General features: G+C 43.9%; 3 protein-coding genes across 4 annotated transcripts in view; 1 reads left to right on the forward strand and 2 right to left on the reverse strand.

The window, feature by feature from the left end:
* The first annotated feature begins 746 nt into the window (after window positions 1-746).
* On the forward strand, window positions 747-10,714 carry LOC129206391 (poly(U)-specific endoribonuclease-like). 2 transcript variants are annotated; one of them, XM_054825481.1, is made up of 7 exons: window positions 747-1,004; window positions 5,709-5,808; window positions 7,564-7,675; window positions 8,859-8,980; window positions 9,062-9,174; window positions 9,773-9,926; window positions 10,344-10,714. In XM_054825481.1, the coding sequence occupies exons 1-7, from the start codon at window positions 994-996 to the stop codon at window positions 10,599-10,601; spliced, it is 870 nt and encodes a 289-aa protein (XP_054681456.1). In that variant the 5' UTR covers window positions 747-993; the 3' UTR covers window positions 10,602-10,714. The 2 variants fall into 2 exon arrangements, with proteins under 2 accessions (XP_054681456.1, XP_054681450.1); XM_054825475.1 differs by lacking the exon at window positions 747-1,004 and adding an exon at window positions 4,126-4,555 and having other exon boundaries at window positions 10,344-10,601.
* Window positions 7,206-15,773, reverse strand: LOC129206373 (lactosylceramide 4-alpha-galactosyltransferase-like). The gene is made up of 2 exons (XM_054825444.1): window positions 15,661-15,773; window positions 7,206-13,349 (listed from the first exon to the last, which is right to left on the reverse strand). Exon 2 carries the CDS (start codon window positions 13,307-13,309, stop codon window positions 12,257-12,259), a length of 1,053 nt encoding a protein of 350 aa, XP_054681419.1. The 5' UTR covers window positions 13,310-13,349; window positions 15,661-15,773; the 3' UTR covers window positions 7,206-12,256.
* The window catches only part of LOC129206357 (lactosylceramide 4-alpha-galactosyltransferase-like), a 30,132-nt gene continuing 24,273 nt past the window's right edge, over window positions 15,671-21,529 (reverse strand). Inside the window, exon 3 of the transcript XR_008577099.1 lies at window positions 15,671-15,773. The gene's annotated coding sequence lies outside the window, so the exon portion shown is untranslated. The remainder of the gene's footprint in view (window positions 15,774-21,529) is intronic.

Consider the following 21,529-nt stretch of genomic DNA (forward strand, 5'->3'; position numbering starts at 1 on the left):
AACCATTTTGGCTTCTGTAGATACATACATACAGTTTAAACCTAAAGCTATGGTTTTTAGGAATTAATTACTATGAAGAAGAAAAATTTAAAAATATCAATCAAACAAAAACAAGCTTTAAACCATCTAAAGGTTAATTTAGCCACATAATGACTGCATGCTTTCTAACACCAGCACTGGAGTGGGTACCTGCACTTACCGGCACCTGCCACCACTCGTTTCCAGTGGTGCATGCAAAGTGCTGCCTTTGTAAAACATTTCCTGGTTATAATGCCTCCTAATATTCACAAGGTTGCAAGTAGCAATTTCAGCTGTAAATAGAGAAGAACACTTTTTTTTATTTTTCTTCCCCACCTATAATTTTTTTGATCCCTGTTTTATTACCATCTTCCCTTCTACTGTCAAATAATAACTGTATATAGAACAGCAAGACTAAAATGGCCCGTCTATCTCAGTCAAGGCTTTCAGACCTGAAGAGCTTATTTCTGGGCCCAAAATTCATGCAGGGATCTAAAAATCTGTTAACAAATAATCCAACATAACTCCAGAAGCAACGCCGTGACTCGTGTCTGCAGTTCATACAAGGATCTCAGGTTCGTATCTGAAAACCTGGGTGGGAGAAGGCAGCGGCTGCCGTGCGTCTCTTTGCCGTCACCTTCTGTGTTGCCTGCAATACTGATTGTCTGTGGTGATAAGGTGAAGCAGGAACCTGGTAGATGTGGCTCTGACTTCCTGGTCTGAGTGCACCTGCACTGAGAGAGGCGTGAGACATGGTACTGTCCTTACGTTCCACGTCTTCATGTGGGGTTTGGCACCTCCTGCTTCTCCCTTGCCTTCCTGTGCTGTCTGTCAGTCTGAGTGACAGTACTCAGCGGGCAAGCAGAGTATAAGAGGGAGACAGATTCACGCCTTGGACTACCAGAAGGATTTCTGGGCTTCAGGTTGCATTTTCACTGCTCAGTGTATTTGCTAAGAGAAAACCTTCTTCTGGGCATGGCTGATGGGTAAGAGAAAAATCATACTAATTCTTCTCTAACATGAAGGGCAGTGGGGACGGGATATACTCATCTGGGAGATGTGTAAAAGGGAGTTATGTGAAATGCAGCACTGCAATAATGCTGCTTCATGTTTCTATTCTGTTCTACTAACTCACCTCAGCACAAAAAGTTGGTGAGACAACTGAATCATGTTTTAGCAAAACAAGGTGATGCTAAGATCAGGTTTTGCTTAAACATAGCTGATAACATAGAATTGGTTCTCCAAACATCACCTGTGTGCCCAGGACCTTGACAGACTGTTTGCTGAGTAGCTGCCCGCTCTTATGTTTGTCCCTTGACAATGCATTTTCCTTTCCACCTGCAAAACATGTCTTATTTATCCTTTGGCATTTTAAATACCAACTTTAAACTAAGAAAAACATCACTGGACTCAAGTAAAAGTAACATACACGCTGTCATAAGAGGAAAATTGAGAGAATTGTTTGTATCTTCTATTAACCATATAAGCTAATGCATGTATTTCACAACATTTGAACCATTTTTTTAAATGATTGGAAACTCCTTGTAAATGGCTGCTCATCAGGCTTTCCAAATGCTTTTCTTCTCTATGCCAAGATTAAAGGCTTTTAAAATATTGGATGTTGTTCAAAGGATCTCTGAAGGTAAATTTACTTCAGAGAAGATGTTCAATCAAACCTTCTTTGCAGGCTCTGTGTGACCCATTTGCAATACATGTTTTTCTTGCTTTGACACTGTTGACTTGCTCACATGATTCGCCACTGACCCTTTAATTCTCTTCATGTCTTGAGTCATTTTTTATTTCTTTTTGGGGCATCATTTTGGATAGAATGAAGGTTCCATGCAAGAAAATAATTTGGAAAAACAGGCACACCATATGAATGTTTCACTTGAGAGCTATAATAAAATGGACATATTAGATTCTTTTGCTCTAGCTGCACTGCTGGTGCATTAGTTACTATTGCAAAGAGCCTCCCCCAAAAGTTTTCTCAGCTCTTAGAAGTGAAAACTAAGTGTTCTTGTTATTGGGGTGGTGCTTTGCGCACATAAGCACATCCAAGCAAGACTCCAACTGGACAAAATCCAATTGGCCAGACTTCTTGCATGGAAATAATTTATTCTATGTGAAAGCACAAATCTAACAACTGAGAGATTTCATCATAGGGAGGGGGTTGAGAATTAATGATAAAAATCTCTGGTTTGACTCATACATGCAATCGCATTGACGACCAGAGACACAATACTCTTTTTTCAGGAAAACCTTACCTAAATTCTGTGTGTTATGGATTTACATGAAGGTGTTGGGCTGCTTCTCTTTGAAGTTGTCTCATATGTGTAAGCTAAGTTTATGGACCTTTTTTAAAGAAATACTGTCCAGAAAGAGTTTTTACAAGATGACTATGTAAGTTGCTAAACAAGTTCTTTGCTTTAGCAGGGATATATTTTTCTTTATTCTAATCTTCAGTTACAATGTGTACAGGTGCTCTGCTCTGTTTGAAAACTAAAGGGATAATAAAAAGGAGAGGAAAAGTCCATGATGATATTGTGGTAGCACCCAGCAGAGAAAGAGGAGAGAAAAGACTTTTATTTCATAAAATTAAGTTACTTTAGAGCTTTGGGACACATTTTCTGAATGCACGAATACATTTAGTAGAAGTATATTTATTAAATAAATATGAGGATTGAAATCTGTAGGTACGTTCTTGCTGTAACCCTCTCCGGAGTAGACACCTTGGGCTTATATGATATTCCGTAACATTTCTAGAGGAGGAAAGATCAATCAGGGCCCTACAGTCCTTTATAAACACAGGACAAATCTGCCAAGAGCAGACCAAGAAATAGCAGTAGGTATTGAAGGGATGACAGATTTACTGTATAAGTGACTTTTACCAAAATACATACATACATACTAAAATATGTCTATAAAATGCCATAACAAAATATTTAAAAAAGCCACCCCTAATATTTCACATACCTTGGGTGTTCAACAGACAGCAGACTCCTATCCACCACTGGTAGTTACTTCCAAAGGAAAAACTGTATTAAATATAATAGGGTGGCACTCAAAAGATGAGACGAGCTGATGCAGAGGAATAGACAGCAGGAGGGTCCAGAACCCAGAAGAAAAGTAATCCAATAGAAGCAGTTCGGTCCAAGGTAACATGAATGTAGACGTTGCTGGAAGTTTGAAAAACATCTACGGTACTGTTCTGTGAACTTGCCAATCCCGTTCTTGGGTCTTAAATTGAGCTGCTGAGATGAGCAATTTTCTGTTCAGTGTTGGTTTGTAAGCTCTTTTGAGAAGGAATTGCTTTTCTTAAGACTCTGGAAAGAATGTAGGGGTACAGCTGAAAAATAAATAAAAATGCCGCTGTTGGTGGCTTCTGTGATATGCTGTGAGGCTAACTCCCCATGAAGTTGAGCCGGTGGCTCATTTGGGGTGCGCTCCCAGTATTGATAATGTGATGCCACAAGCCCCACTTCTGCTGTATAAGCAGAGCCTGGGGTTTGGGCAAGGGCTTAATATATCTCCTGACAGCCTCCTTCTGTTCCACTGTAAGATCCATGCAAGTACTTGTCCAACCAAAAGCCTTCCTTCGTATTTGTGTTTAACCCTAGCAACAAACATATCCTTTGGCTCCCATATACTAGAATTTTTAGTCCTTTTCCTTCTTTCAGGTATTGACATCTATTCAAGCCCAGTTTAAAATTCAAATGATCTTGTAGATTTTCCATCAATCATGATCTCAAAGTATCACAGAGCTCAAGCGAAAACGGACTGCCAGTGCCTCCAGCGTAGCTGAGGTACGCGATGGCTCAGATTCCCAGCTGCAGGCAGACTGAGGTGTGGCAGCCAAAGTAGTTACAGTTGTCTGCCCTGCCCTTCTGTAGGAGGTTGCTTTCCCCGCTCTAAATAATGCTGAGTATAGCATGAATATCATATATGTTCTTTATGCTCCTCAGCTGCTGCAGCATATCATCTGGTGCATTAATGTAAACTGGCTGCTTTTGGCTCTTAACTCAGGGATATGAATTTCTTTGGGCCATAAGCTCTCAAGGAGTTAAGCGCAGATTGATTGTGCTTTTCAGGATGTAAATCTTAGGCTGTATGAGTTCCATCCCACAGTTACCCAGGCAATTCTGGAGAAAAGGATTGCTCAATAATCTGAAAAAAAGAAGTCCCAGTTCTCCAAGGAAAGTTTGCTACTTTCTGTTTCTTTCAATATGGAGTTTAGACAAGCAGTTTCTGAGCCAGCCACCAAGTGCAATCCAGGACAGGAGAAGGCGCATAAAATCTTGCTGTACTGCTTCCAGACTATTCTCCCACAATTTGATTAATGCCCTCTTTTCTGCTATGACTTCTATTCCCTCCCTGCCAACATACGGGGCAGGTGCCTGCCTGCCTCACTTTTTCCTCTTCCTGGCTCTCAAGCTGCCTCACATCAAGGCTGCCACGTCAGAAGACTGTGACCTTACCACAATATTTGTTTGCTCTTTCTGCTAGAGAAAATGGAATTTGCCATTGGCAGGAGGACGCAGTGAGTATCTCCATCCTGGCCAGAATAGAAGAAGACATAACAGTAATCTGTTAGGAGGTTCAGAGTTGGGCTTGAAGGTGCCTCGGTTCAGTCTGGGAGAACCAGTTGTTAGAATCACGGCAAGTTGCCCAAGTGGCTATTTGAAAGACTGCCCATTGTTGACAAATTTCTGCACTTTTTTTCTTTTCTTGAGAACATCTGCTTTGGAGGAGAAATTAAAAATTATTAAGTGGTTCTTCTCTGGGCTTCAATGCATGTGCTGGTTTGTAACTGATTAATTCAACTGTCAGTCATTTAAAGATTAATCCAATTCTCTCTCTTCTCCACTCTGTTCTTTGTCTTGATCTTATGTGTTAGTGTGGACACAATGCCCTTGAAACTGGAGATACCTTTGGGCGGTTTATCACAATAACAACTCTTCCTAAATCGTGTTGATAGATGCATGGACAGATAGCTGAAAACTATACACTGTTATGCAGGACAAAATTCCATTGAGGAAAGGGCCAGCCTGGGTAGGTTAGTATGTGCACTAGAGATCAGTGCATGAAAAAATTTTATTCTATGCAGACCCTGTGTTTAGAGTATTAGTCACTCTTCATCACGCTAACTTTATGCTAGGTTAACCACATGTCTGGGCAAAGAAAAGCATCTCTAGTGTGGAGTCTTGCAAGAAAAAAGGTAGGAGGTGTTGTATATAAGATTGCTGGTAGAAAAGCAACAGAGAGAGAATTCTTTGCTTCCTGTTTTGTTGTATAGCGTTGCCACACACTGATAACAATCTCCTGCTTGCCTCTGGTTTGTACATACAAATCCTCCTGAATGAAACATCACCGTCTTCATTTTTATTTCACTGCATGGAAAACTGCGGGAAGGCTTATTGACACGAACTTTGTTAAAATATACTCTAAAATAACCTTAGGGAAGGCTCAAGTTTCCTTACAGGTTATCTGCATTCTTTAGATATGAACAGGAACCAAAAGCTCTGCGATTTTTAGAGCAGCACTAACAGGAAGGTTTGGGGGAGAAGAGAAAGCTCTCCTGATGACAAGCAGTATCCAGAACATGACTGACATTAGAAGACTCTAGAAGTGACTTGCAGAAATAACAGCATGTGTCTTTTTTAACATGTGTATTTCTCTGGATTTCTTGACAGGAAGGCCTTAAATCATGAACTTTCTAAACTTTTCAATGAGATGTGGGATATGGATGTTAACCGCCTTACACCTGGGAAAGACTACACAATTGATTTGCAGGTAACCGATTGCTAAGTCCCATGAGCATTAAGGGCAGTATGGTACTGTAGGAAAAGGTGTCTGCAAAACTGCCTTTTCCTGAAAGAGTTGCCTATGCTTCGTCATCTCCACTAATGGCATAGGCAGGACTTCCTAATGATGAAGCATCACCTAGGAGAGGGAACAGTACAGAGAACACATTAATGGCCCACACTACCTGGACGCTGGTTACAAGTGGAGTCTCTCAGGTGTCTGTCTTGGGTCCTGTAACCTTTAATATCTTTATCGGTGGCCTGGAGGAGGAGATGGAGTGCAACCTTTCCAATTTTGCAGATGACAGCAAACTGTGGTGATGAAGTTGGTATGCTCAAGCACAAGGCTTCTCTTCAGCTGGACCTAGACAGGCTGGAGGAATAGGCTAAGGAAGGAACATCATGAAATTCAACAAGGACAAATGCAACCAGAACAGGATGCCCAGAGAAACTGTGACATCTCCATCTTTGGAGGTTTTCAAGACCCAACAAGATGACACCCTGAGCAGTATGGTCTGAATTCAGTGTTGACCATACTTTGAGCAGGACTAGAGATGTCCTGAGGTCCACTCTACCCTGGATGTTTCTGTGTGTGTGTCACTGCTTGTGTGTATGGTCTGGGTGACTTGCAGCGAGGGAGAAGGGGAGATAGGTCCCAAGTCATTCGTGGGGGAATAAGGGAGGAATTTGAGGAATTCCTGGGTCTCTCTTGGAGAGTGTGGAGTAGCATGGAGGTGTTGGTGAGGAGGGTTTCAGGGTTGTTGCTACCAGTCACAGGGACCTATGAGGGAAGAGTGGGTATCAGATTTGATGAGCAGCCATTTCACTCCTTGCCAGCTCAGTGTGATGCAAACATGACCATGTGTTTTGGCCAAAAATTGCAGCAGGCCACTGAATATTCAGTATCCAATTTTGTACTCACACTATTGCTCAAACACTTTGTTTTAATGTTGCTTCATATTATAAGGTATAATTTTCTGTCACTGATAAACTTGAAAAAGGGGTACCTACCTCAGAGCAAAATGTGTCTGTGGAAACCTTCTCCCATACAGTTTCTCCATTTTTCAGAACAAGGCTCTAGTTACCTCTTGCCCATGTTAACAAACCGCTACTCATCTTTTCTCCTCTTTCCTTGAGAATGCCCTTTTTGGAACAGAAACTTGAAAAGTGTCAGGAAAGCCTCCTTCCCATTTTGGATGTGCTTATTGGTAACATTGATTAAAATGCCCTTAAACATGGCCAACCAGAAGTGTTTGAAAACTTCAGAGCACCAGGATGCACCAGTCCAAAGCTGGTGGAGCTGCACAGAACTATCTTGGCATCTCCCCTGGCCTCGTAAACTATATGCAGTGGGTCTGTGGGTTACAAATAAACAGAGAAGGAAGGTGCACAAATCTCCTTTTTATTTATTTGTGGTGGTAGGGAGCCTTAGCTCTACATTACTTCTCTTTATCATTTGTGATGTATATAGCATAGTAGCACAGCTGGTTACTGATCAGAACTGAGCTATCATCTCTGAAGATGAGTTAACAGAGCAATTTCAGGCTCTTACAGTGTCACAGATTATGTCTTTTTTCTTAATGCTGGCAGTTCTTCTGTAATGTCTTCTCTTGTTTCGTAGGAAGACCATTCCTAACAAAGAATCGTGATGGCATTATGGGTTTTGTTTTGATTATTATAAAGGCAGACGCTGTCTCCACTAAGGACATCTTCTTTCATTATTTTACTCTGGTGTTTCTCCTAGGGAAAAGCAGGTGCCGCACAGCAAGGTGACAGTGCTGTCCAGGACAGTGCAGCCAGACATCTGTTTCGCAACGTAAATGAAGAACACCTGAAGAGCATAAAAACTTTTGCAAGTGAGACTCATTCTTTTGTTAATGGTGGAAATGACATGAAGAATCCATGTTGGGTTTTATGTGTTTGCCTAAAATGTAACATCATACATAATTTGGGTGGTGGTAAGGATCATCAGGCTGCCTGTCATTTGAAGGTAGTTTCCACAACATTTGCATGGAGGTTACCTGTAGTCTCAGCCCCAGGAAGAACATCCTTTTGTGCCTTAGCCAAAATCTGAATTTCTCTGTGTTTCTTCCACTACAAAGTGAAATGGATGAGACTCTTGTCATTGCTTTGATGTTATTCCATGTATTGAAAATCAAGACGCCAAACTCATCTTTCCTCCTTTGCTCACAGCTTCTAGCCCTTTCAGATAGCACTAGGTCCACAGCTACTTCTTGCATTTCTGTTGGGGGCTATACTTGAAGCATATGTTTCCCTCCCTGATTTTTTTTTTCCCCAGATAGAGTTCCATTAAGCTGACATAATGGGGAGCACCAGTTTTCTCTGTTCCCCCCACTCCTCTCTGAGCCATGCAATCATGTGTCTAGTGAGGGCAGCTCTGGTACTCACTGAACCCTATGCTGAGTGCCTTCAGCTTGCTAACCTGGCAGGAAATTACTTAGGTTTTTGACCTCAAGTATTTTTCTATCAGCTTTGTGTACTGAATCAGCCCCCAAAGTCCACTGAGTGTCAGAGCATGAGTAGATGAGGTGAGGGAAGGGAGCAGCTGGCAAAAGGGATGCAAAGGAGAAAATTAACCCATCCACTCACTGGCCACATTCTCAAGCCATCTCATGTAGGTTTATGCTGTATTATTATTCTACTGAAGTTATGCCCACAGACCCTTCTGCCAGCATAGCTCAAGTTCATAAGCCTATGTCTGTCATTTTGGTGGTCAGATATGATTTATTTTGGTAGAAGGTCATCAAGCACTTGGTTCCATACGGAAGCTCAGTAGCGAGCTGTTTACCTTAAAAAGAAGTACAGCAGTGATATGGCTTTGAGTCACCTCTAGACCTACACTGAACAGCATACCTGAAAATGAAATGTGACATATAAAGGAATGCCTTCTATTCTTTCAAGGCATATTATATGGCATCTTTTTATGATTAGACTCTGTAATGAATGGATCACCGGTATGGTTAGGCATATGGCCTGTTCATCAGGATGAGCAGGCTGAAAGTTTCTCTTTTTCTGCAGCCTTTATTTCCTTATTGGACAACTATGAGACATCAACCGGTGTAGCAGAAGTAGTGACTCCAGAAGAAATAGTTGAAAACAATTGTTTTCTTGATGCTATCTTAGCGACAGAAGTCATGAAAGTAAGAAAGATCTTTTTTAGTCGCTGAAAACACTGAATTAAAAAGTAAACTGTGAATATATCTTGGTTTTCTATCCTTCAGCTAGCTCATGAATATCTGCTTAAAAAAAACCTAGCAAAGCCAAACCTTGCCGATTTCAAGTATCAGCTGTATGACATCTGGTTCCAGCTCTATTCCAGGAAAGAAGGAGACAGGTACGTTTGATGGATATGGCCCCTGATAATCTCAATGCTATTCTGACTTAGGTAATTATAAGCCCAAGTGCCATCTGTTACACACAGAACTGGAAGATAGCCTCAGAATATGGCCTAAATCAGGTGTTCATTGCTCCCACACAGATCATGTTTAAAGACTTACTGATCAGATAATTACAGTATTGGCCCTTGGGGTACACCACTGGTGAACTGCCTCCAGCTGCATTTTGTGTCCCTAATCACAGGCCTTCAACCGCAGACACTCATCCACTTTTCTAATCTGTTCTTCATCAGTTTGTCTACGAGTCTGTTATGGGAGACGGTGTCAGAAGCCTTGCTAAAATCTGGATAAGCAGCGGTGATGTATCTGTGGCATTTACTAGCAACCTTCATCATCAAATACAAATTTAGACTTCATGGCTAGATTTCATTGCAAGTTTTGTGCAAAGAAAGAAAACCCAACAAATCCAGAAAAATAAAAAAACCTGTTCACAAATCAACCTAAACAAGCTTGTGCATCTTCTTGCCTTTTACCTCTACCAATTTGAACTATTTAAACACATAGAAGACCTATATGTTATTCTTTGTTTTATTACAGACCTGATTCTTGTGGTTTTGAACATGTTTTTGTTGGAGAAACAAGGCATGGTAAACAGATCTTAGGTTTACACAACTGGGTGCAATTTTACCTTCAGGAAAAGCGCAACCAAATTGACTACAAGGGATATGTCACTCGGAAGAACAAAACCAGGGTAAGAACAAACAGGGTACCTTTGCAAATAAGACAAATGGATCCAGAAATAAAAGCTGTGGCAATGAATCAAGGCACAATGATGCAATCGTAGGACTGACTGCTTTGAATCTAATTTGCCCAGGTGTAAATAAGCAGAAGAAATACTAGCATGCCCTCAAGTCCAGCTTCTTTTTTTGCAAAAACTATTTTAAAAAGTAGTGCTGCTGTTTACAGAATCGCAACACTGCTGAAGCTTAATTAAGATAAATGCTCACATACGCTCCAGAGGACAGGGAAAAGGCCGTGCTCCAGCTATAGCACCCTGACACAGCAAGGATAACTGAATCTGGCAATGCTCTCACAAATCTGGAGTTGGAAATTGTATCTGTCTGGTCACAGCTGTGACAACATTCTGTTGTTTTGTTTATGCTTTCAGCCTGACAAAGATGACCAAGTTTTGAACATCCAGTTCAGCTGGAAAGGCTCGGTCAAGCCAATTGGAAGTACCTTTATTGGTGTCAGCCCGGAGTTTGAATTTGCCCTTTACACTGTCATTTTCCTGCTGGCTGAAGAAAGAGTCACACGTGAAACAGTGAAGATAGAACAGTATGACCTACAGATGGTTGTTTGCCGCCATGGGCACCATATTGGAACAGCATATCCAGTACTCCTCAGCACCAGTAGTGAAGACTAGTAGTTAGAATCATCAGGCAACATTGCATTCTTTTTTTGAGGCGGGGGGACAGGACCAGATGGCAGAGTAAGTTGATGTGTTATACAAGTCATTTTGAGTAAAAATTGATGACTCACTTTTGGTCTGCAATGAGGTGTTTAATTAATAGTGTGCCATGGCTCAGTGTCTGACAAACCTTGAAACATCCTGCTGCTCATATTAAAGGCCGGATCAAACATACATCAGCCTTCCTTCGTGGATAACATTGTACTTTTCAGCAGATAATGGAATTGAGGAAAAGGCTATATTAAAATTGATACACATATTTCTCTTATTTGTTAGCTACTGCATATCTGAAAGAGCAATAACCCCATCTTGCTTACATTTTGCCTTCCAGACAGGAATTTTGATTTGGCACCTGCAGAACCACAGCATATTTTTTTTCTCCTCACCTCATTTCATAAGAGGTTAATTGCAAATGCATTTTTACAATTGCAGTGCCCTGGACACACAGGAAACACATTCAGATATGAAAATGGTCATTGGATCAATAGCAGGTTGCATCGGCTCTGCCCTGGTTTGCTAGAAGCCACAGTTGGCTTTATCTCACCTAACTTTAAAAGTCCACGGTACAGGCACCTGTGTTCCCGTTACAGGCAGTGATGCCTGAAGACACTTATCTGCTCGTGTAATCTGCATTAGGGTTAGATGAATGACCCTGTGTAATCAGCTGACTAGATCCCCAGTGACAATAAGATGATGTCGCTAGGGACGGTGCTCCTATTTCTGGACCTGGTCACTGGTCCTTCTGCTGATGTGGTCATGTCTGCCCTGTTCTTCCAAAAATGCGTTCCATACTCCAATGAAAGGAAGGTAACGCTTTTCCTTCTCATACCAATGCAGGAACAGGCAGATGCTGAGACCCTCTTAGAGTGTGACAGGGACTGGTTAGATACTCACATGCCACAAGAATTTCTCCAACAAAGCAAGGATCTCTACTCACACTGGTAAAAGAACTGCTTTTGGCTATTTCTTTTCCTGAAGAGGACCAGAAAAGATGGCCTGTCACTGTGGAACATCAAACAGTAGAAAAGATCTTTGAAATTAAGTACCTTTGGAAAGCAAGAAAAACTTTACGCTGAGCCAAGCAGGGATTGAAAACATCTTCCGTTTCTTAAAGCAATTTGCATATGCTCACAGTCTCTCCCAAAACACCACCAGCCGTAAGAATCTTTACCTCCTGGGGAATTTGGTCCTAAGCTCCTCTAAACCGTGTCCTATAGCACTAGCTGGCATTTATTCACATACTTAGAAACGTTACAGAGGGCAAGCCAAGGGTTCCTATAGCTGTTGAAACTACACGAGAGGCTTTACAGACCTCATACAATTGAGGGAACAGCCACAGAGGAGCAACTGATGGGCACCAATGAACAAGTTCACCCTTCCCCGCAGCATCAAGGGCTACTGAAGGACAACAAGAGAGTCCAAACTCGGGTTCTAGTGTATATTTGAAGCACGTGGGATCTGAGGCAGATATCAGAAATGGTACAAAATCTCTGAGCAGTCACACAGAATACCTGCTCCGCGGGCTAGAAACCAACTCTGTGGAAGGTGACAGGCACTCCGTTTCCCTCGGGTTGGGGAACTTCCCAGCAGCCAAGGGCCCGCAGGTCACATTACGGCTCTCCAGAGTCCTCCTTCATCTTCACATATGTGGCAGGGCAGAACTGAGAATACAGCTGAGCCAGCAAAGCCTGGGACGTGATCTCTAGCTTTGTCCCGTGGCTCAGTTTGTTCCATACGTGCAATGCATAGGTGTTCTTAAGGAGACTGTGAAGCTCCGAGGAGCTGATTGTATCGAATAACTTCTTCCAGTCCTCCCAGCGAATAGGATAAAAGGCTTCTGGGGAGAGAGCACGCACTCCTTTGCAGTTCATGTTGTTCTGGATATTACTGATGGAGCACCACTTCTTGAAGACACGCGTTAAGAGTCCTGGGCCCTGGTGCGCCCAGATCCAGCCATTGTAGTTATCCACAAAGTCCTGCATGCAAAGCGTCATGAACTCATGCTTGGGTGTAAAAGACAGAAAGGCCCCATTCAGTACATCCTGAGACTGCATACCAAGGGCATTGGTGAGGTTCTTCAAGTTCCTAAGCACAATGAAGTCTGTGTCCAGGTAGATGCCACCAAACTTCCACATGATGGTAATTCTGCAGGCATCAGAAAGGACGGGTAAGTAATAAGGTTCCTTCTGGTGCTCAGGCTGCAAGTACCACTTTGCCAGAGGCGTCCCTGCGAAAAGCTCTGGCAAGTCCAGGGGCCGGATTTCCACATTGGGGAAGCCGCTGAGCAAGGATAATGCCCAGTGGTTGGGTAATGAGGCGTTCCCACTAGGCAAACCTTTCATGAGCACCACGACCCTTGTCCCAGGGTGCGTCCTGGCTGCTGACTCCACAGAGCATGTGAACAGGTAACTTGGGTCAGTTCGCTCCGAGGTCTCCACAAAAAACACGTCCCCTGGTGGAGGAGGGGGCCCACTGGTGGTGGGATGGGGAAGGTAAGGCAAAAACTGTGTAGGCCAGCTGTAGAACTGGCCCTCAGCATCCTCCTCACTTCTCCAGTAGAACATGACAGAGGTCAAGAACACAAATGAAATGGCGAGGATAAACAGAACCCCGAGCCTGTGGCTCAGCAGCCCTGTGGTCAGTTTTGGCAGGCAGTTGGACATCCTGGGCAGTCTTGCTCCTGTTGGAGCCTGCTCTTGTGATCTGAAGGGGAAGAAACAAAGAAAAGACACTGACAGGCAAGGCAGCAGACCACGAGCCTTAGGACAGTGCCACAGCAGAGCAGAACTCTCCTTCCTTCACCTCAGGTCAATGCTTAAATTATGCCTTTTGGTCATTTCTGAAACAATCTCCTGGCTTCTCTGTATTGTCACAGGGCCTTCAGGTCCCACATCAGAATTTGGATCCCACCCCATATTTGGATCCCTCTCTTTCAAACGCAAAATAAGAACATGTCTCTCGTTTTTGCATATCACAAACCAAGACTAATCCTCAGTTCTTCCCATATATTTTGTCCATGTACGTTGTGTTTGCCACTTGGAAGGATAGACAACATTTGACACACAAATGGCATACCTTCATGGTGGTGCACAACAAACTCTGGGAACAGCATTAGCGACCTTCTCTATCATTTTCTAGAATTTCAGGTCATTCTGGACATGAGACATATGTGCAAAAACCCCTAGGACAAGAAAATAGGAATGCTCCTTATGAATATTCCTGGAGCTCTGTTAAGACATTGCATGGAACTGCTGCCCTGATGAGAGGTTTTTCTCATGATGAGAGGTTTTTTCCCCTGATATACAACCTGTCCTTCCCCAAAACTAAACACAATACTAAAACCCCAGTGCTTACATCAGTTCTTATCAAGAGGCTTCAGCCTCCCAGACTGCTGAACCAGCAGTTGCTGCCTTTTGAAATGAACCACATGCCCCTACAGAGAGCCTGGCTCATTTTTCATGGCACTGTAGCATAGCAGAATGGATGGATAGTGGGAGCGGAATTGACACAAGGCAGCTTTGGAGGCAGACGATAAGGACAAGAACTGCCTAGGTAAATAGAGTTTCAAAGCTGCTTCCCAACACTGCTCCTCTGCCAAGTCCTCACTTCTACCTTCTCTGGTAGATGGTGCTGCTTAACCCAGTTGTCACCAACCCAGGATGCAAAGGCCATGCTGGCTGTGACCTGCTGAGCTCTGCAAGTGGAATTATCTGGTGATGAATATACAATCCCGCCTCCACCCTATCCTTACCTTCCTCTCTTCCTCTTTCAAAAGGGAGGGATGGAGAGGAAAAGATTATTAACAAGGCAGCAACAAGAAGAGAAGTCATTTTAGCTACATTCTCAGCATTAGCATCAGCATTTCTGCCCTTGCCACCCATTAAAGCACAGCAGAATCAGAACCTCCTAGACCCACCACTGGGGCCCCAAAGGACAGTGTGCAAAAGCATGTGAAGAAGCAGCAAGGAGGATTGTGGCATTTAGGACAAGAGGAAACATCCTCAAGTTGCGCCAGGGGAGGTTTAGATTGGATATTAGGAAAAATTTATTCATTGAAAGGGTTGTCAAGCATTAGAACAGGCTGCCCAGAGAAGTGGTTGAGTCACCATCCCTGAAGGTATTTAAAACACAGGTAGATGTGGTGCTTAGGGACATGGTTTAGTGGTGGACTTGGCAGTGCTAGGCTTACATTAGACTTGAAGATCTTAAAGGTCTTTTCCAACCTAAATGATTCTAAGATTGCCCCTGCCCCTCTCTGCTCCATCTCCAAATGCAAATCCCCATGCTCCAAAACAGAGCTTCAGGAAACAGCAAAAGCTCTAATGTCTAACCAAACAGACAGGAAACAGGACAGAGAACTCAGCTGGCACAACGCCATTTCTCATTCACCCCTGGTTACTGCAGCTATGTCACATACTAAATGCTCCATGAAGCCAGAAAATGACTTGTCAGCCACACTGGGAGGTTTCCAAATGCAACAGCACACAGCCACCACTCTCCACTAGGCACTGGGGCTTGGTGGACAAAGGAGAGGCAGCCGATACACAAATCATCAGCTCTGGGTTCCCAGAACATTTTCTTCTCCTGCAGAGAAAGGCCAGCATATGCTGGGGGTGTTACAGGTAGGGGGGGGAAAGAAAAAAAAAAAGCCGCTCTGCTTTTTACATACCTATTTCTCCCTCCCTCCACACCACAGCCTGTTGAATCCTGTAAATAATTTTTAGCTTGAGAAAGAGAAAGAGAAAGCAGGTACAGGCTTGAGGGGACAGAGCCTATTGCTGTAGAGAAGGCAGGAAAGCACGGCTTGTATTTTTAGTGAGAGGAGGAACTTCTACTACAATTGCACTTCTATATATTTAGAAATACATTTCTGCTTTTGTAGCGGATAAGATGATATATTAGATGCTGCATTAGCCAGTCCATTTATTTTGCAAAACAAACACAGGAAATCTGGCGCTCTACCTTCCTCTGAAACTGCCAGTCCCACTCAACAGAAACTGCAAATACTACTCACGTGTCCCTGCTTTCAAGATACCACAGAAGTCACTGCTCAGCTGGACAAGATTTTCAACAGGTTAGTGTCTCTGAGAGAGCCTAGAACTCTGTGAGGTCTGGCACTTCCTTTTTCTGAAAATAAATGGTGAAAGATGGAGTCTGAACACATGGAGAAAAAAAGCAGATCAGGGAGGTGGACTCTGAACAGATGGAGATAACATGCAAATTAGGGAGGATGTGACACCATATATTCAGCTAAGACATTGGCTGACAGGGGGGTCATGCAGCTGATGGGTCTTGCGGCTGTGCTGTGAAGAACTCATCTAATTAGGAATGAAAGAAAAAAAGGGAAAAAAGGAGGAAAAGGAAAACACTTTTTGCTACACTTTAAGCTTTACACTGTGGCAGGAAACCATTTTGCTCTTTAGATTTCTGCTCCTTTGTGAGGAATTCCCAGTGCTCACGCTGCTTGGGTGGCTGCCACAAAAACTGAAGTGAGAGTTTCAGAGACCTGCCACCTTGAACCCCAGGACTTCCGCTCTGAATGCTCCTTTGAACACACACTCTTTTGACCAATTACTTTACTCATCCCTTTGGGAATACTCACTTTTATGCAGGATACTTCATTGCATGGCTTTGCCATAGTATGAGGCTATGTTTTTGATTTGTGCTACAAACAGTGTTGATAAGAGAGACATTTTTATTATTGTTGAGCAGTGCTTACACAGAGTCAAGGCCTTTTCTGCACCTCACACCACCCCACCAGCGAGGAGGCTGGGGGTGCACAAGAAGTTGGGAGGGGACACAGCCAGGACAGCTGACCCCAACTGACCAAAGGGATATTCCATACCATATGACATCATGCTCAGCAATCAAAAGCTGCGGAAAGGGTTTGGGGACATTCAGAGTGACGGCTTTTGGGTTCCCAAGTAATCATTACACATGATGGAGCCCTGCTTTCCTGGAGATGGCTGAACTCCTGCCCGCCCATGGGAAGTGGTGAATGAATTCCTTGCTTTGTTTTGCTTTGCTTGCACGCGCAGCTTTTGCTTTACCTATTAAACTATCTTTAACTCAACTGACGAGTTTTCTCACTTTTACTCTTCCAATTCTCTCCCCCATCCCCCCATGGGGGAATGAGCAAGTGGCTGTGTGGTGCTTAGTTGCTGGCTGGGGTTAAACCACAACAACAGGCTAAATGAAAATATACTGTTGTACACCTTCCCTTCTTTTTTTGTCTTACCATTGCTCATCTTTGTTGCACCATTTTAGTGCAACTTCAACTACCTTATGCTATCAGCTATTCAAAAGCTACATTTATGGTACATCAGGTAGAAACACAGCAACATAGCTCTGCTCAACCTTGGAAGTGATTGCACCAGTCCTGGTTGTCCTTAGGAGAATGAGTCAAGTACTCTTGAGTTTAGTGATGTCCCTTCAAGTATGTGTGTGGACAGATGAACAGAGAAACACTGGAGGGGGTGTGTAATTTGCTACAAATTCAGTAACAAAAACAGAGAGGAAGAAGGTCCAGCAAAGGCTGTTGCATACCCAGGTAGCTTCTAGGGCTCTTGAACAATATCACTGATCACAAGCAGCCTGCTGGGAGTATTTTTGGGACCCACAAGGAAACAGCTGAAGATCTCCATTTTCTCCAGATTTACATTACCAACAAGAGTAGAAGAGGTAAAATTTGACAATACCAACATTCAGTGGGTGACTAATCAGTCTCTTAGGCATGGAAGAGCAGAGCAGTGCCAAACAGGGATGAATCCACTAGCTAATGCCCCTAATATTTAGTGGAATTAGTATTTAGGAATTTAGCAACAGCTTTAGAGCTCCTCCTTCTGACCCTAGAGAGAATGGCAGACCAAGCATGTGCGAATATTTGAGTTGAGAGTGAGGTATTGTAATTGTAATGGGTATATTAGACCAAGCCATATGATACTGCAGCTAGATACAGAAGACACAAGTACCTGTCAACTGTCTCTTTTGTACTTAATCACAACTTCACCTTTCCAGAGTGAACCCCGCAATATCCAATTTCACTCACATGTTTTTTAGAACTAGGTTTTCACCTGAAATAAAAGAAAGAAAAGTTAAAATACCCACTTGTATAGCTCTAATGCAGTGCTGGAGAGTCACTCTGTGGGGTAAGAAGAATTAAAAGCAAGCCACAGCAGAGAGTCAGAGGATATTAGCAAGATTCTGCAAAAAATAAACAGATTGTGGGGAAAAATGATATGGCAGTTTTTATAGCTGTTGATTCCCAAATCACTGTACAGAACGCAGCCATAAATGTGACGGCATCTCGCTGAAGTTATCAAGAAAAAAAAAAAAAAAAGAGATTCTGTCTGTTATTTGCAACAGAGAGTACCAACGATGTATGTAAGTAATGGCCACAAACAGAAAATCACATAGCCAGTCATGGCAAAATCATTCAGCTACAATTCAGCTTCTGTGACCCTAAATACAATAAGCAGTAGTCTAAGATTAGTGGAAAATGGTCAGTAATGCTATTGTGGTTAGACAGACTAAGAAATTTGTTGAATTAATTCAGATAGAGCTGTAACAGCTTCCAAAAAACCAGGCATGCTCAATTTCAGTTAAGTGAACTTGTTCAATAGCTTCATCAAATGCAAAAAACCGCTAGCAGGAGCTGTTACTTTTCAGACAGTAACACTTTGACAGGATTAGCTTGCACTCAGTGACAGCGCTATTTGAGAATGGTGGCATATGAATTCATAACAGAGAAGAGGTTCTCCTAATGTTATCAGTGCTGTTAGCTACAGCCGCAATGTAAGTTGCTTGCTGAGCAAGCTCAGAGATGGTGCACCAGAACAGTGCATGTGAGCACCAACCCCTGAGCCTTGCAGCAGGAAAAGAAGAAGTTTAGATACAAGTATCGCCACTAAGAAGACTCTGAACCTCACTGACGGCTGCCAGACCCTAATACCAGGTGTAGCAATGTCTCAGAATCCAAGATATCCAGCCACCAAGGAGGGGACTGTAGCCCAGACCCCAGTGCTGTGCCACTCAGCTCTCCCTTCACTCAGGAATTAAGACTTCTGCCAGGACTAAGAAGTAATACTAGACTTGCAGTTTGTATCAGACCACCACTGAGGTGCAGGCCAAGGAAATGGCTCATTATTTGTTCATTCTCACCTGAAATCACAAAGAATTAGCACTTCCTCAGCTTCACTCCTTGAGGTCTCTCCACACTACTCTTAAGCACAAGACAGCTGTTTTATGGAAAACCCAATATTAGACTTCGTGCATTGTATTGTTTGGCTGCTTCTGAAAAACAGCAGGTAAGCTTCCATTTTGAATACGTACAGATAAGACAGGGATTGATGGACTGACAAGGCAATGAGTAGTAGTCACAAGGCTAATGTACAACCAGAGAAGACATCTGTCTCCTTTTATGATAAAAGTGATTACTCCTTTACCGTAACGAGTACGTGGCAAGGCAGAATGTGCCATGCTGTGTGGTGTGGAGCACCTGAGTCACTGCCAGGAGCTGTGAGCCAGGCACAGCAATGTGCTTATTAGTGCCAGTAGCAGAGACGAACTTCTGCTCACAAGCATGTAGCAGGAGTTCAAGAGATAAAGAAACAAGCTGGCATCAGCTGGCAACCTGGCTGTTTGCAGCAATCTCGCAAAGCGACAAGGTTAAGAAAGCAAGCCAGAGCTCACTTTTGGGCTCTGTAGCTTTCTGTCTGTTGCTATTTTTGTATCCTTCTGGACTTATAACAGGACTGGTTGGGGTTACTGGATATAGACCAAAACCATAGATTTGCAGTTCAAGTCTAAGCCCAGCTTTCACCTGGGCTTTAAAATTTCCTAGGAACCATTCTGAACCCTTGTTTGAGGATGGCCCAGCTGGGGTCATAGCAGCCCCACACCCAAAATGGCACAAGAGCTAACCCAAAACTCCCTGTGTCCAGCATGGGACTAGCCTTTCATGTCAAGTGTTAGGTGCCAACCCCAGTACATAGCCAGCTCCGCTCCTCACTTCCCCAGTAGAAGGCGGCCATGTAGTTTATGCAGGCTTAGCTAGTGCCCTTGTCCTCGACTTCAGAGTTGCTCACTCTAGTTTTTATTCCCAGCTTGGCTCAGCTCTGGTAATGGCACAGCTACACAGGTCCTATCTTTGCCTCAGAGTAATAATCTTAAGAAAAACAGCACAAGCTGAAAAAAAGATCAAATATGATTAAAACACAAGAGGGGAAAAAAAAAAATCAAATGTGAAGCCATAAATCAATCGCCATTTCCCGAACCATGAACCACGGGAGTTGAGATTGCTGTTAAGATATGCTGTATTTCCCTGTAACGCAGGTAGGAGTCAGAGACTCCTGAGAGATCAGACATCTCTGGCCAAGGGCTGCTCAGCCTCATAGCACTGGGACCATCCCCAGTCACCAGAAAAAACACCAAGGAAATACCCTCTAATCACTGACCCAAGAAACTGCCTAAATTTCAGCAAGAGGAAGGGGCGGGATTTGGCCATGGGATGCACAGCTGCACTGCTCTACACCACCTAAGCAAAGGGCTGGGGAGGCAGGAGGAGGGAGGGACGCACGCAGGCCCACAGGTGCACAAGATGCCTCTCCCAGAGACAGGTTATTCCTACCCAACCCAGAAATAAGGAAAACAGCCCACCCCAAATCCACTCCGTTCCCCCAGCACTGCCCAGAAGGGAGGATGTAGCCCCTGGCCACATGCAGCCTTCCAGAAGGTTCTGCCATGGCAGAACTACCACCTCAGCCACTGCTCCCAGCCTGACCATGGTGGCAAGGCACTACCCCAGCACACGCCCATGGTCTGTGTGGCTCCAGTAGCAGCAGGAGGGAGAGCTGGGCCAGCCCAGCCCTATTTTCCATGGCTTTAGAAAGCCGAGCAGGAGGAGGAACTGGAGGAGAGAGTGGCAAACTGCTATCCTTTAGGGGGGAAGATGGCAGCAGGGCCTCTGCTACCATGCAGATGCCTGCCTCAGCACACCTACAGCCAAACGCAACTCCAGAGAGCAGGTAACACATCCTGATCCTCCCCATCAACACCTCAACTGCTCCCACTGACATCCCCTGCACGGCTCCTCATGGCACATCCCCTTCCTCCGCCTCGCCCTCCTGCTCTCCGTGACAGCCCTGGCCTCGTGTGGCCCCGCCATGGCCAGGCAGGCTGCAGGAGCCCACCAGCCCACAGGTGAGACTGCTCTGCCTTTATCTTGCTTCCCCTTTGGTGTGGCCACTATGCCAGTGCTGATTTACCTCCCTCATCCTTCCCATCACACCCAGACATTGTTGTGCTGTGGGGGCCACCAGAAGGCACAGCCAGCCATGCCAGAGGCAAGGTTATGGAAACCCGAGTTTGGGCTTTTTATTCTTAGGCACTTTCTACAAACAGCGCCAGTCCGAGGCCCTCAGGTCTCCCCCTTCTCCTCAGAAAAACCTTCCATGCTGCTCCCAAGGCTTCCTACGCACCTTGTGTCTTCTACACCTCCCGCCCCTTATAACCCCGCTTCCCAATACAGCCGAGCTGGTGCAAATTTGCTGACCAGAAGCAGAAGCACTGCTTTTTTATTTTTCACTCTTAAAAAAAAGCAGACTACTGGTATTCAGTCTGAAATGGGAGTTACAAGAAATGCATGACAAGCTGCACATTTGATCAGCCTGCATCTTTGCGCAGCCTGGTCTCTCCCAGAACAATCCTAGTATTTGATGGAAATACTTGTACAGAAGAACCCTTCCGTATCAAGCAAATGCAGAAGGTTACGAAAAGGTGTACACCCACACTCCTGACAAAGATGATGGGACCATTTCTCAGAATTCACAGACAAGTACCTACTGGAGTGAATGATTTAGTCATAAAATGTATGATTCCAGATG

The sequence above is a fragment of the Grus americana genome, chromosome 1, assembly GCF_028858705.1.
Source record: "Grus americana isolate bGruAme1 chromosome 1, bGruAme1.mat, whole genome shotgun sequence".
NCBI lineage: Eukaryota > Metazoa > Chordata > Aves > Gruiformes > Gruidae > Grus > Grus americana.